General features: G+C 34.0%; 1 protein-coding gene across 7 annotated transcripts in view; it reads right to left on the bottom strand.

Annotated features, from left to right (window-relative positions):
• The window catches only part of Cep128 (centrosomal protein 128), a 422276-nt gene that overhangs the window by 381087 nt on the left and 24354 nt on the right, over positions 1 to 16835 (bottom strand). For all 7 annotated transcript variants that reach the window (XM_063241248.1, XM_063241247.1, XM_063241250.1 and 4 more), the window contains exons 5-8: positions 11958 to 12084; positions 10750 to 10865; positions 8452 to 8543; positions 4971 to 5043 (exon numbers count right to left, since the gene is read on the bottom strand). In XM_063241248.1, coding sequence (XP_063097318.1) covers positions 4971 to 5043; positions 8452 to 8543; positions 10750 to 10865; positions 11958 to 12084 — 408 coding nt within the window. The remainder of the gene's footprint in view (positions 1 to 4970; positions 5044 to 8451; positions 8544 to 10749; positions 10866 to 11957; positions 12085 to 16835) is intronic.

Genomic DNA, 16835 nt, shown 5'->3' with positions numbered 1-16835 from the left:
AGTATTTAATGAAAAGAGGTGAACAAAAGAAAGGCATTCTGTTTGTGGAATTTTAAGATTCTGACTTCCTCAGATCTTCAAAAATATTTGACAGTGTAAATGTTTTATATATTCTGTTGTGGTTATAATCTACCTAACACACTCATATTATATTAAATGAAAATATTGGTACGAGTTGGGATACATAATAATTACAATCATTTGGGGAAATAGATCATCAAACAAATGCGGTATTGACAAAATTCTTAAGATTTTATCAATAATTAACTATTCTGAAACAGCTGGGTTTACATTTATATTTTACTTTTAATAGACACCTTCTATATAAAACTAAAATAAAATTGACCATCTTCATAAGTATTTAAATTTAAAATGCATCCATATCAGACTCAACCGGGTAAAATGTAGACAACCAATGAACCAAAATTTCCCCTGTGATACAAGCCTATGCAATTTTGATTATTTATCACTACAATTAAATGTTGACAGACAATATTTACCATAACATCATGCTATAAACAATTACACTCTTTCAATGGGCAGTTTGAAACAAACCCAAAAAAATCTATGATTCACAAAGGATTAGCAAATCAGATTTTGGCATGTGTGACAGCAACCAATACTTTTTATCTGTCACAGAAAAATGTGTTCCATAAACTTACAAGATATATATTAGCTACTGAGAAAATACATGATAAACAACTGCAGCCTCAGAATAATACACAGTAAATGTGATTGACAGTGCAGAGCAGTACAAAGCAAAGTTGGTGGGAAACAGGGATAGTCGTTTATTTTCACTTTATATATCTTAAAAGTTTTCCATAGTGAATATGCATCACTTCAATAATTATATTTAAAGTGGAAGAAGGAACCAGCTGCAGCCTCTGAAAGTTTAACACTCAAAGAACAACACTCAAAAACAAAACTGCATCACTGACAGAATGTTATCAGAATTCACAAATACAACACAATATGTCAAACAGTTATAAAATGTAAACGTTGACTTCAATTAGAATAAATCAGTCACAAAGTCTATATTATATAAGCCTCGTATAAACATCATGTGGCATTCAGAAGACCTAAAAATTCAACAATACCGTTTTTTTTTCCTTTTATATTTGACAACTGTTTTGAGTCAAGACTATGTATCCCCAAGTGAAGTTAGAGATGTCTTTACTCAATCCTTATTTATGAAACAACTTTTCTTTGACAACAAATCATATAAAGTATAAAAAAAGTTGTAACATAGTATGATGGAATGTGGGAGACATACAATTCAACTAGGTACACAATTAGATGTGAACTAATTCAGAGAACGTGTCCAGATTTAGACAATGGCTATGTCCAGATGAACTGGGCACAGTGGGTAGGAACATACTTAGTAAACTGTGGACATCATTTACATCAATGAACTGAACAGCAGTGAGTGTGACAGTCAGTTTTGTGATCCTAACTCTATTTGATGTGGAGTAATACTTGATACACAGCAATGATGACAAGACAGAATTATAGCTTTTATTAAATTCAGCTAACTTCTTTTTTACTCAGTGGGCACACCTGAAAAACACAATAAAACTCTATAATACATGTAAATAATAGTTGTTATGTTTATTGCTATTTAAATGTACAGTATTTCAAATGAAACAGTAACTGATCACTATGTGTATCTCTTGTCACATGTTAAAAGGAGAAACTTAACAAAAATAGGCTGCACTATGAAAATTAGTATTCAAATTCAAACCATCTAAACAATGTCAGGAAACAGCATGACATAGAACAGTATGACCACTGCTCACCTGGGTCTATGAGGGTATCAACAGAAGAGCGAAGATTGGATCAGAATATTTTACAAATACGCTCTCAAGTTTATATTTGCTCAGCAGTGAAAGAAGCACTGTAGAATAGCTGAAAAACTCTAGAAACACTAGCGTAGTGGAATTACACATATAGATACTTTCACTTCCAAAAAATGACAGATTACTCAAGTGAACTTTTCCACTAGAAAGCTAAAAAAGAATATAATACATTAAAATGTTTTAAAGAACTGTAAAGCTAAAAATAAGACTATATGAGACCAAGATTCAAGAGAAGAAAGAAACCCAGAGAAATCAGTCCATCTCTTACGGCAATAGCTCTCCTGAAATATCAACCCATTTGGAAAAGGCAACTGAGACACTGAGAAAATAAACAGTACTTTCAAAAGGATTGCGAGGTTAAAGAAGAAAGATCAGGGTAAAAGGTCTTCCAAGAAAAGGTTCTGTGATTAATCACCTGACTTTACAAGTGTGATTAAAACTGGTAGATGCTGCTGCTGAGTACCATCCAACAGAAATAATAAAGGCTCGCAAGAAACATGACAGTGTGTCTTCATCACCTTATTCACTGGACCTGGCACTATGTGAATTCTTGTTCTTTCCCAAAGTCAAAAGGACCACGACAGATAAACACTTTGAACCAACTCTGGTAGTTCAAAAGAGGCAACCACCACACAGCAACTAACAATATTCATGACAAAGGGTTTCCAGAACTCTTTCAAAAAGTGACATGAATTTTAGGACAAGTATGTTCAAAGCAAGAGTGAGTATTTTGAGAGGGATTAATAGCAATGTGCCTTTTGCTGTAATAAAATTTTTTATTGAAATATTTACCATATTTATCAATCAGACCTCATGTCAAAACTTATAAAATTATACCAATATAATTTTTTAAACAAGTTAAAAGAACATTAACCAGAACACAAACCACAAAGATAGAAAGCTAAACAAGATTAAAATTCAACACATGATCCATTAAAAGAGGTTTTTGAGGGGTTTGGTATTTTCATAACACTGAAGATGGAACCCAAAGCTGGTGGGAGCCATACCAATAAGCTCTATGTCCAGCCCTATAAGAAATAACCTGTAGAATGGAAGACAATATTTGTACTGCACATACTGATAAGGTGTTCATTTAAAATGTAAATTGAGGTATGCATCAATTAGCATTTTTATAAACAGAAAACTGTATGATCATGATTTTGTATGACCTCTCATTGGGTATATTTTAAACATTTATAGTTATTTTATTTTCCAGTATATACCATTAAAGTTATTAATTTAAAAATAAATAAAAATAAAAATACATAAATATCTTCCCACAAAATAAAAACACAAGCAAAGCAATGGAAAGTAAGCAAAAAATGCAAACTGTTATTTTACAAAATAAAATATTCAGCTGCCCACAAACGTATAAAAAGATGATAACTATCATCAAGAATTAGGAAAATAGGGCCAGGGATTTAGCTCAGTGGCTGAAGTGCTTGCCTGATAAGCACAAGATCATGAGTTCAGTCCCGGGTACCAAAAAACAAAAACAAACAAAAAAAAAGAATTAGGAAAATGCAAAACCAAACTATGACCCTACAAATGCCTATCATAATGGCTACTAAAAAGACTGAAAACAGCAAGTGTTAGAAAGGATGAAAAGCAACACAAATTCTCACACACTGTTAGCAGGAGTATAACTTAGTGCAATTACATTGGAAAAACATTTATTTGTATCTGCTAAATTTGAAGGCACCTAGTAATGCATCCCATTTTATGTACCAACAGAAATGTATGCACACGTGCACTAAGACACTTAATAACATTGGTCACTGCAATATTCTTCATAATAGAACAAAATTTGAAAAAATTCAAATATTTTATAATGTTAAAATATACTGCAGTATATCCATTCAGTGGAGTACTAGACAGCAATAAAAAAGAACTAAAGAACATAAAACAATATCCATAAAGAGCACAATTAGCAAAAAAAAAAAAGTCAGACATACACTCATATTTACTACAAGTTCTGTATGATTCCATTCATATAAAAAATTCACAATAGGAAAATTTAAACTAGCAATTATCTATAGAAAGGCATGATTAGTGATTGAAAAGGGCAATAAAGAGGTTTGTTGGGTGCCTACGACAGTATTTCTAGATATAGGGGGTTAGTTACATGGGCATATTCACCTCATGTAACTCACTGAGCTATACACTGATACACACACTTTTGTATGTGCATTATACTTTCAACTCTTAAAAATTAAAAAGATACAGCAGAGCTTCAGCAGTTTCTGCTGTCAAGTGACAGGTTCCACTGTAGAATTTATGAAAAGAGCCAGTGTCATTTAGTGAACAAAAGGAGCCTCAGAGTTGAATATGCACATTTAACTGTTTAACAAGTATGTAAATCAGAAAATGGCAATTTATTATTGTGTGAGCATCAGTATGTTTTCAGAAAAGACCTTTTATCAAAGTATGTGATGTTTTAGATATTTTAATTAGTACAACTTAAATTGAAAGCACTCTTGGTGTACCTGAAAAAAATGCTAAGATATCCTCTATCCTGATCATATCTTATGTGACACTCTGCAAAGATTTTGTCTACCTCAATGGAAATTGGCATTATATCTTCACCTTCCTACAACTCTAAGAAATCGAAAACAAGAACACACAAAAAAGCTGCTTTTACATAGTTAGATATTTACATGTTTTTGAAACAATATAAGAATTAAGTTGCTTTTGTACCTCGGTTGCTATCAACTCAGCCTGTGTTCCTCCAAATCAGCCAGCTGCTTATGAAGGAGTAAACATTGCTTTGTTTCTCTGGTGTAAGAAACCAAAGGTGTAAATATGGACCAGAACGTCCACTAGATATTATAAAATAGGAAGAAACTGTTCAATTAGAAAGAGAAACAAGGGGGAGGGGGGAGTGAAGGCGAAAAAACTAAGAAAAGAAAAAAACAAACAGAAGCTCAGTTTTTGTAAATAAGGATGGGAAGAGAAGTTGAAGGAAGAATAAAGAGATCGGAAAAAAGGAGTTGAGGTAAGTCATGTACAGGTAACAAAGGCCCTATGATGAAATTGATCATTATGTATATTTAAAATATACCAATAAACTTAATTAACATTTAAAAAAAGGAAAAATAAACAAAGGATCCTCACCACTTCTTGTTTCTGGGCTTCATTAAGTTTTTCAGTCAATTCTTCCAAAGCCTTTTTTGTTTCAGCATCTGACCTAGGGGAAAGAAACAAAAAGAAAAAGAGAAGAGAAGAAAAGAGGTTTTAGGTTGGATCCGACAGAAAATATGAAGAACTAGCCAAACTTACAATATAATAATTGAAAAGTATTATATGACATTAGGCTACAGCAGTCCTCAAATAGCAAACACAGAAAATACCCGTGGGGCTGGTCAAAACAGGTTGGACCCCAAACCCCAAACTTCTGAACCAGTAAATCTGGAACAGGGCCCAAGCATGTGCATTTCTACAAATGCACCTGATACTATGGACATGAAGACTCGACTCCCAGAACCACTGCTACAGTAAGAGGATCCTGACCTCACATCCTGTGTCTAACTCTATCCTCATGAGCCCATCAAATTAATAATATACATGACAAACAATTACATAGTAGAGGGAAACTTACAAGCGAAAGAAAAACCTTTTCCTTACCTCTGGACCCACTTCCCACTGGTAACCATGTACTGCTCAACCTTTTCTGTTCTTATTTTTTTATCATTATCAATTTCAATTCTAAACATTCCCACTAACTCACTGTTTTGAAGTGCTTAGCTCACACTGCTGTCCAATACCGGATAAATCTATAGCTGTCTTTAGTAGTACTGGTAACTTATATAATCTTACATAATATTTATATTCCTTATGAATTACTCAGTAATAGTCAAAGTTAGGTCTTTTTGCTCATTCTGTCATACTCACATTTTAGCTTCATGCTTATACCATAGCTCTTATGCCTTTGTTCTTTCTGGTTTCTTATTATCTTTTCGCTTTATCCTGTCCTCTGATGTTTTCCTACCACTTATTGAATCATCCATCTATGAATAATCCACATAAATCTCCTTGACTAAATTCTTGTCAAAGGACACTTACTTTCCTCCCTAGTTCAGGGTGAACACCCTGCAGGCAGGCTATATGGCTGTCATTCTGGGGTTGCTTTCACTAATTTCCTAGGACAATTTTACCATTTCATAAATACATATCTTTCCCTTTTCTTGGTTACAACCTTATTTTACTTATATGTCCTTAGGCAATTTCCTCAGAGAGAGGTTACCCTAACAGGTAAACTTCTAAACTGTAAGTCTTGGCAAACATGCTTATTTTATCTCTTGACTTTTGCACTCCATGCCCTCCTGGATTTCCCACATCCCACTAGCTGCTCTTTCTCAAGTCAGATTCTCCTCATACATAAAATTGCTGAATGCTAGAACTCCCTAGCACTCAGCCTTGTCCTAGCTGCTTTCTCTACATGTTTTCTTTTTATAGCCTCCACTCTCATGGTCTGAAATATCACTTCTACATACTGATCACTCTTAAAATTTGTATCTCTGAGACTTTTCCTTTAAGATCAAAAACAAACATCTAGCTGCCCATGTCTCCATTTGGATGTCTCACCAGCACCTCAAACCTAACATATCCAAGATCAAATTTATTTTCCGCAACTCAGCTCCCCCAGCCAGCACTGCCACCCTCACACACGATATGTCACCAAATCCTGACTCGCTCAAAAAAACCTTAAAACACACACTGGGAGCCCTGCTCTCGTCATATCCCATTAAGTCACTTTCAAGTCTCACATGCTAATCCAACAGGCTTCTAACTCACCCTCCTCACATCAATTCTTTATAAGACATTCAGTATGTGTTAAGTTCTAAAGTAAATTTTATTTAATCCTTTCTAAAAGCACGCTTTGCAGCATACTTTTATAATTCAGTATACTTTCTGCAGCCACTGTAAAAAAAAAGCATTAAGTAATTAAACATGAATACCAACCTTTCAGGGTCATCTAGAAAACTAAACCCTACTCATCCCAAAAGTACACCACCTTGTTTTACTAGAAACTTGCTTCGCATTTTGGGTTACACAAAGTTTCCCTGCTTTTCCTGTGGCTCTGGGTCTCACAGACTATGACGAGATCTATACATCTGAAGCATACCAGGACAACAATGCAGATCCAAATGACTACTTACTTAGCTAAATCACCCATGCATGCTCCTAGAGTTTAATTTACACCCTTCCATCAAGAGTCTAAAAGCTGCATGATAAAACCACTTCAAATTAAGAATGCATTATCTTATAATTTTAGTACCTTTTGTTAATTTCATCAACTGGTAAAAAAATAAGTATTAAATTAACTAAGTCTTACAAGTTTAAAGATTGATATGGCTCACAATTCAGCAACTGAAATGTTTTATTGATATCATCTTGTGAAAATAATCTAGCACCATAATATACAATAAGTGGTAGAAAAGCAAAGACATTAGGGCTTTACTGCCTGGATGGGAAGTTTGATTTCACTACATCTGCCTCGTTCCATCTACAGCAAATAGATTTATTTCATCTCTCCTTCTATCTCAGGGTTCTTGCAAAAGTTAAATTTAAATCTCCATAGCATGAAATAAGTGTTCAATAATGTTAACTAATAATATCAATAATACTAATAACAGTAGAGTCAAATGTTTATTACTAAATTTCCTGCCTTTCTCCTCTAAAAGCAGGTAAGTTATGCAAACTATACTTGATAAATTTAACAGAGTTTGGACTCTTTGCTACAGCAATATAGACACAGTATATGATATGATTTAGGAAGCTGGAATTAGCAAGTGAACGTGGTAAACGAGCTTTAATTCGCTCAGTCATTCCCTACTCATTAATGTATACAGCCTGTACCTCTTAAGAAGGCATAAAAATCTTTGGGGTTTATGGACTCCAAAATAAAACAAACTTCCATTGTCAACGATAAAAATGAAAATACAGGGAGGAATTCTAAATTACACAACTATTCTTAGGAACTACCCAGAATTGACCAAACTATAAAGGATAAGCTGACATTGACCACTTGCTTTCAAAGACTAGGTCAAAACCTAAGGTATTACATTCTACAAAGGCTCACATCTATTGACAAATTCATCATACATATTTTGTTCTGCAAAGCTGAAAAGTTAGCCAGTCAGTCTTGGTCTTGTTCTCTGACACTGTGTCTATCTGGTCTGTCTCCCCAACCCCTGCCTCCCTACTGTATTTCCAAATCTGCCTCTTTGCTAAGATTTCAGAACATGTCTCTCCATAATGTCAGCATTCCATTGTATTCAAGTGTTTTTAAAATATGAAATAGGCCAGGAATTTAGCTCAGTGGCACAAGTACCTGCCTTGCAAATGTGAAGTCGTAAGTTTGATTCCAGTACCAAAAAATAAAATAAAACAAAATAATAAAATACAAAATTAACTTGTCTTACACTGAATATTATAAATTGCAAGGGTGTCAAACTATTCTATTAAAAAAATTTTAAATGTTTGAATAAAAAACAGTATGTTTTTAAAAGTCTATGTACACATGTCAATTAGAGAAACTAACTTATTCTTTTAATAGTTCCTTCCTCCCCTGAAAATCATATCCTGCTTTTACCGGCTCCTTCTGGAAAGCTCTCTGTTGAAATCCTCGCCAAGGCGAACTTGCTCACTGCTGAGGTCTCGGAGGGACTGATGAAAAGCGTGAAACTGGCAAAGGCAAACACAGTCTCCATTAAGGCTTCTGTTAGATTCTTCCGTAAAGATGCATGAAGGGTCAAGAGTACATCCTTAGTCTTCACACACTAACCAAAGTCTCTAATGACATTAATAAGCACAAAATAAATGCCGAGTCTGAAAAAAATTTGTTTTCAAAGAAAAGCAACTTGAAAAACTACATAAAGAATAACTATTACATCCTTCACGGTATAGCAATCCTACTCCTTATTTATGGATTCAGCGTACTTCTTCTGCTCCCATCACAACCATTAAACTCTGTCACTGTCGCACAAAACTAATCATAGATAGATAAGCACGGCTACGTTATGGTGAGATTTCATTTTGCGGGCCCTATTTGCCAATCCCCCAGGGCAGAAAGCTCCCACCCACATCCCATAAAAACCAAATAGAAGACAATATAAAGGAGCACTGTTCAAAATGGCAGCACTAGACCCAACTCAAAAGCCCATCAAGAATAGAATACATAGAATTTTGGTATATTCTTCTAGTGGAATATCATATAACCATGAACATGTAAGACTAAATGTCAAAACCACAGCAAATTATACAAGAAATATTCAGTAGTTTTCCATTTATATACAGTTCAAAAGCAGGTAACATTAAGATGTAGTAAAAATAATTTTTTAAAAATTGTACAAGACATACGAAAGTGTAAAAAAGTCCTAAAAGTGCACACTCCTTGGGAAAAGAAAGAACATAAAAGAGGCTTGAGGTTGGCAAAATGTTCCATTTCTTGTTTTGGATGGTGGCACATGGTGTTCAATCCCATTATTATGCTTTTATCTGTAAATATATGTGCTATATATGTATATGTGTAATGTGATTTCAATATAGACCCTTAAGTTATAGAGATTTGAAGAACAAATGATTCATTTAAACAAATACACATTAAGCAACCAATCGGTACCAGTTCTGCTGGGAAACAGTGGCCCACAATCTGACATGGAAGACAGAAATGTAAACCAGCTACAAATTCACTGGGGCATTAACAATGCACACAGTCAAGCAGCTAAGGGTAACGCTACCAAAAAAAGACTTAAAAGAAAATCGACTTAAAATAAGAAATAATAATAAAAAGAAAGTACAGGGAGTATAGTGGACAAACAATAGACCTCCACTTTTACAAACCAGAATCCTAAGACTCATCCTTCACATTTCTGTTTCACTCATTTCTACCTGCCTCACATGACTATCTGATTTTCAAGACCTTTCAGCTCAATCCATTGAACAACTTTAAATGTCCCCTCTTAGTTAAAGCCTGGAATATAGAGCAAGATTTTGTCTCCAATAAAATCCACAAAATAATGAAGATAATAACACTTTTGAATTCACTTGGTTGTTTTACCTACATGTTATACTACAGCAAATGAAAGGAAGAGATGAGTATCCTAAGACAAAACTGTAGCACTGAATCCTAAAACTGCCAAAACAGATATCTGAGTCAGAAATTTCCCCAACTCTTTTAAATTAATTCACTAAGACAATGAAAGAAAAAAACTTCTGCTTTTCGAAGAACTTCACAGATGCAGAAAAAGAAATACATCTATCTAACTAATTATTCAGAAATCGTCAGTGAGCAAAAAAAAAAGGTATGGAATCAATAGAAAGTAGCTCCATCAATGACTCAACAATCAGAAAAACAGGTAAAGAATGGCGGTTAATGCTTGTAATTCCAGTACTTGAGAGGCTGATGCAGGAGGATCACTGTAAGTTCGAGGTCAACCTGGGCTACATAGTCAACAAGGTCAACCTCAACTGTATAGTTATAGAGTATCTCAAAAAACAAAACAAACCAACAAAAACAATCAGAAAAACACTAATGGTGGGAAAATCAATCTGTCAACTACACAAAGACTAATCTGTTCATGACTTTTCAAACTTAGCAAAATGGGAAGTAGCTGACTTAGCAGCGCTTACAAGAGTGAACCACCGGCACAGGGAAGGATTAAACATGTCCAGCTAAACTCATTTTTAAAACTTCAAAATATAAGCCTCCATAACAAAACTCAAAATAAATATATGAGAAACCTTAGAGCATAAACGTAAAGTAATTTACATGATTTAAAATGAAGATCTACAAGGTCACTGCAAAAAAATTTTTGGTTAAAATATGGAACAAAGTTCAAATTTTAGTCACCTACATAGAAATGTAAAGAAATAAAATGGTACCAAGTACCTGGGTCATGTCTTCAGTCTCCCGACTAAACCGAACACCAGTTCTGGATTTAATTCTTTTATTTCCTTGTGGATCATAGTTCTTGAGAGGTGAAGTTGGAGAAAAATGGTGACCTTCTGCAATTGAAAGGTAAGGAAGGAAATTAAAACTACGCATGAACAGAAACCATCCAAAATTTTACTTTGTGCATGTACACCAGATGGGGATATACACATATATCCTTAATTTAGATGTTTCCTAAGTACTGAACTTGCTGCAGCCATAAAATTCCACCATATTGGTTCTAAACTAGCTCTCAAAACAGAATAACACAACTAATTTGGAAGCAGAACATGCCAAACATTTCAATGTTTTGTTTTTCAAAAAAAAAAAGTTTAAATTAAAATAATTATTTTTAAAAACCTTATTCTTTCCTAAAATATAATTTAATACTGAGTCAGAATGTTGCATGTAATAAATTAATTTAAATTCTGAACAGTGTATAAGAAATCAGAAGTCAACTAAATACTTAAAAAGTAAATGATGGTGTCCAACTTTTAATCATTATTATCATGATCAACAGCAATATTAACAACACAAGATACTAATGTTCGGTGTCTAAATCAACTCTCCTTACTAAAGAGTCATCCATTCCAATATGAATCTCAGTGCTACAGGATGGAATAAGTAAGATTAATTATAGGCAAACTCGGAATTCTGTAACTTTTAACCTAGCCATTAATATTTTGCTTCATGTGGGCTGGAGATTTAACACAGCAGCATAAGCACCTGCCTGGCAAGCACAAGGTCTTGAGTTTGATCCCTGGTACCAAAAAAAAAAAAAAAAATATAGCTTCACACTGAGGTTAAAATTCATCTGTTCTTAAAAAGTGTCATAGAATAGTACACGATCAGACATTTGAAATACTATGGCACTAGGACAAGATCACTAACCTAGAACACATACAATATAGTAGATCTTATTTGTGCATTTGATTCTTTGGCACCAATTACAATTCAAGTTTTCTCTGGTAAAGTAAACTAAAACTAACAGACTTGGAATAACAAAGACCCTGTAATAAATTTCTAAATACACACTATAAAATCCTTCACAACTACATATTCTAACACCTATTCTAGACATACATTTTTCCATGGATTAAAGGTATTCACTATGTACTTCAAAAATCTTTTACAAACAGTATTTTCAGAACATGTGAACAGTTTACCTGCCATCATGCCAGCATCAGGGTCACTTGTACTTAGACTGGTAACAGACATACTTCTCCCTCTTGAGTTTCTCAATATACGTTGACTCCGCAGTTGGCCTATTGATTGTTCCAAGCTTTCTTTTAACTAAATTATAGAATATAATGAAGGGAGAGTTACTCTTTTTTAAAAAAGTTCCAAATATAAATAGACTACAGATTTTAAAATGCCTGGCTTCCTCAAGAAAATAAATTATCAGAGACATTTTGAACCAAGTTATGTAGGGAAATATAAAAATAGCAAACATAAACGTTTTAAAACCCAGTGCTAACATCTGGTTTTAAACGACATCTGTCACTGACTATGCCCTCTTTCTATTGATACAGCATGGAAAAAATGTCTACTATAAGACTGAATGTCTAATTGATGTATCACCCAGACAAAGACATAAAATAACACATACAAAAGAACAAACCTATTCATTCTTTCAGACCCCAGATCTGAAATAAACAGGAAACTGAAGTCTGTCAGAGCCAGCTGTTAAGAAACAATGTACACTGCCCAACTTTATCAGAATGTGACTTTCATTCAAAGACTTCTAAATCTAGAAAACTGTTGAGACAGATGTTAGACTGTCAGTTCTCACTAGAGGTTACTGCCATCCAAATGCTCTCTCTGGATGATTAGGAAATCTGCAAACAGCAGACAAGAAAACACATTTTGAGACCTAAAGAGCTATTTTAAATAAAAAACATGCTAACTACTGACAGTAATGGTCAAAACTATACAACACCTAGAGACCTGAGAAGATTCAAGTAATACCAAGGGAACAAAGATTAAAGCCAAGGAAAATCCACATCCACTGGGAATGCATAGTCTGATAGTCAAAGCTCAACCTAAATTCCTGAAAAACTTCTACTCTAGATATCTTATCCAAGGATGATAATAAATAATAACTTTTGAAATATTGAATGGAGAGATAAAACAACTCATCTAAAACTCTTTAAATAGAACGTTTAAAAAAAACTGAGAAAACAAGGTTTCCTAAATTTCCTAGGATTAAAAGGTATAACAAATATTTACGGAGAAGACAAGGTGGGTAACTTTGGAAACCCTACATAAAGAAATCCCCCACTGACCCAAAAGCACAGGTTAAATAGAATATGAGTCACAAATGCAACAAATTTTTGTCATTGTGGTGTTTCCAAGATTGTTTTAAGGCTAAAACAATCCAGATGGAAAGAACTAGAATTTCAGGAATCTATCTTTTTTGTTCCTCTCATTTCTGAAGGAAGAAAAAAAACTTAACGTTTTTTACATCCCACCTGCTTCTCTAACATTTCGCATGGGATACATACTGATTTACCATATTCCTCAGGCATAAGTCACCTAATCTATAGAAATATACAAAAGAAGGCCAAGAGAACAAAGGCTACCTGGAGAGTAATGTAAGTTTAAAAAAATAGATAAACAGACCAGACAGCCTAAAAAGCTGAGGGCTCCTCCACTGTCGCTTTGGCAGCCTCCTGAGTTGACCGACAGTTCTGACCCTAGTCTGTCCACTTCCAAGGCTCCTCTTTGGAATCAGCTGTCACCTTGAAGCAGTACATGTCCCAACTGTAGCACTTACCCTTCTGTACTTCCTTATCTCTTAACCAGATCTTTACTACAAAATTTTTCACTGTCACAGCAGGACTTTCATGGGTTCATAATATTGTACTTTTTTTTTACTTTTTCCACCTTTCTCGTTCTCAGGAGGAAAACTGACCCACATTAATCTTGTTTACTAATGCCAAAACAGAACTTTCCGGTATCATACTTATGTGGATTTATTTACTAACAAAACCTAAGCTGGAACTAAAAATATTTCAATAAAATGAATTTTCACTGATATACACACATAGACACAAAACCCAATGGAAGACACATAGAAAAATATTATAGAACAAGAAAAAAGAAATACAACATTAAAATCTAGAAAAAATTGGGAAATTAATCATTTCAGAAACAAGATTAAAATATACAAAAACAAATTGGTAATCTAACTTCAAAACTGTAAAAGAGATCTATCCTAAGCTATTGGGGATGTATAGGCTGGTCTTCAAAGCCCAAACAATAAAATGCAAAAGGCAGATGAATGAAATAAAGACTATTTTAAGTTATATTCCTATAAGCTTCACAGAAATAACAAGTCCTTCACCTAACACACAAAATTGAAAATGTAATGAAATTAACATTTACACTTGAAACTGTAACAACCCAACAGATACTGCACAGAATCTGACAGCAATATAGGAAAACAATCTAATTCCTGTAGTACAAAAGCAAAAGAATAAAACACCACGTCACAAAACTTGCCTTAACCTCTTTAGGACCATAACTCCTAACTAGGTACAAACTCAAACTAAACTTTAAATAAAAACAAAGGAATATAATTTTTAAAAATTTAACAATTTTCTTGAACAGATGATAGCATTTTGCTAAACCAAATCAATACACAATCTGAGACTGACCACAGTGGCACAGATCCTGTTGAGTCTAATACCACTACCACACCACTCATCAAGCAAGGATTCCATTTCATTCACTTCCCCCACCAGAAATACTATAAAAACAGGCACAGGGAACATGATTATTTTCAGGCACATTTTCATTTCATCTTAACATAAACACATCATTTACAGATTAGTTCTTTTTCTTCTTTTAATATTATACTAAAAACAAATGAGTCAGTGTTACGAAACAGTATGAATACAACTAAAACTTGGGCTCCGAATTTGAATGGAACGCTTGTTCATTCAGCATATGTGCTACCGAAGCAAGCACATAAGGTTGTTTATTCAGATGAAGACATGCTTTTACAGTCAAAAATCAAGGTGAGTAGGCCCCCTCAATACGAAGCGACAATTCGAACATTGAAAAAATATTAATTGCAATGGGTTAAAACATTTGAAGTATGCATATAATTGTGAGCTAACAATGACACTCAAGGAGAGTAAAAGGCATTGGCCACCACTAGCGGACACAAGGAAACAATTTCTTATTTTAGAAACTGATAAACATACATTTTTTTAAACTACAAGTGCTTTTACATAATTATTAAAATACAAACAACTTTTTTAATTCTCAGAGCTCTCTAGAAGTTATTTAATTTCTGTATTTGAAAAAATTCTGGAAACAAAATGCAGGTCATTAATGAACTGAGGGAAAGAGGCATAGAAAAGTCAAAGCACTGACTGCACTATAAACAAAATCTGGGAAAGGGGACCATCTCCTGCTCAGGGGTAATGCCTATCATTACTTTCACACAGACCATAAGAGCAATGTATGAGGAGTAATTCTTACTTACATAGGATCTAATCATCAAGTATTCATCAACTTAGTTTCTACACAAGTGGAAAAGAGAACTTGAATAAAAAAAAGTAACGCTCCTGATAAAAACTCTAAATGCTACAATTTAAAGTACACAAATTTTGGAAACCATTTGAGGCTCCATTTAGTTCTCACTAGTGTGAAAAACTGAAAGGATAAATAAGATCCAAAATGTACAAGAAGTATTGTGAATAAGAAAGAAACTGTTCAAAAGGAATGAGAAACTGATGGGAGAAAGAGGAAAGGAAAGAAAAGAAAAAAGAATATATATATACACACACACATACACACACAAGATAGTTAAGATAGTCATACAGGTGGCTTCCCTTAGTTCATTGAGGGGACAGTTTTGTGCTAGTATTTTTTTGGACAATATTTCAGGCCTATATCTTATACTCTGAACAACTACCATGCATGTAAAAATACACAATGTGTTGCTTATTGTTACTGTTCTACTGGCCTATTTTGAAATTGTTTTATTGTTTTTATTTTTTTCTGTTTAAAATTTTTTAGAAAGCCCCCATTTAGTTTCTTCAAACTAAATTTAAATTTTATTAAATTTATTCCAAACTACCCTTTATTTTCATACTAAGAAAAAACATTCTTTAATACAGCATAGATTATTCAGAAAAGCATGAAACTTTGGGCATGTCTAAATAACTGGATTCTCTTCCTCGCATGCTGATCATAAACTGGAAACACCTAAATATTTCATCTAATTGTTCAGTTCTGTTTCCACTTGAAAAGAAACACAGAAAACCCAGCATTTAGCGAACACTCACATATACAACACTGGTGATCATGGAAGTCAGTCTGTGTTACAAGGTTAGATCTACAATTGGAGGTAGAAGAAAGGTCATTTTAAGGATTTTATCAGGGGTAATAATGTCATCCTTAGGCACACTGACTAATAAACATTGTATTCTTGACTTTCCCTCATCGCCTGTTTCTACAGACGGCCACAACTGATCTGACAACGGACTACACAAGATGGGCTGTAGAGTTATATTTTAAGATTAAAATGAGGACAACAAGGAGAACAATAATTTTTATAAAATCACATAAGAATGCCAATGTACAATTTGCATATCTCTCTGGCCCACCAGTTTCTAAAATACATTTTTAAATGGTTGCCCCTGTTAGGCTTTTTCTACTTAAAAGGTTACAAGCTCCCACTGTCATGCCTAACCTCTTGCTATACACTGGCCTATACAAATACAAGCCTGTAATAGTGTTCCTGAGTATCTTTCAAGTGACATACTGTTTTTATGAAGCATATTCAAATTCCTGTATATCACAGACATTCTAAACATGATTTGAAATAAGTTAATTTCCACACAATTTTAAATGTCAAATGTACATTCAAGGCAAGTGGAAGGAGCCCTTAACAGTGAGAGAGAGAGAGAGACAGAGAGAGAGAGACAGACTGAGAGAAAGAGAGAAATTGAGAGAGAAATTGACAGATAGGCAGATAGACGGACAGACAGACAGATAGATAAATAGACTGCGGGGAGGGGGATGTGTAG

This window comes from Cavia porcellus, unplaced genomic scaffold (genome assembly GCF_034190915.1).
Source record: "Cavia porcellus strain 051 isolate PalLab524CR breed Dunkin Hartley unplaced genomic scaffold, mCavPor4.1 scaffold_31, whole genome shotgun sequence".
NCBI classification, from domain to species: domain Eukaryota; kingdom Metazoa; phylum Chordata; class Mammalia; order Rodentia; family Caviidae; genus Cavia; species Cavia porcellus.
This window is presented reverse-complemented; position numbering and strand designations above follow the sequence as displayed.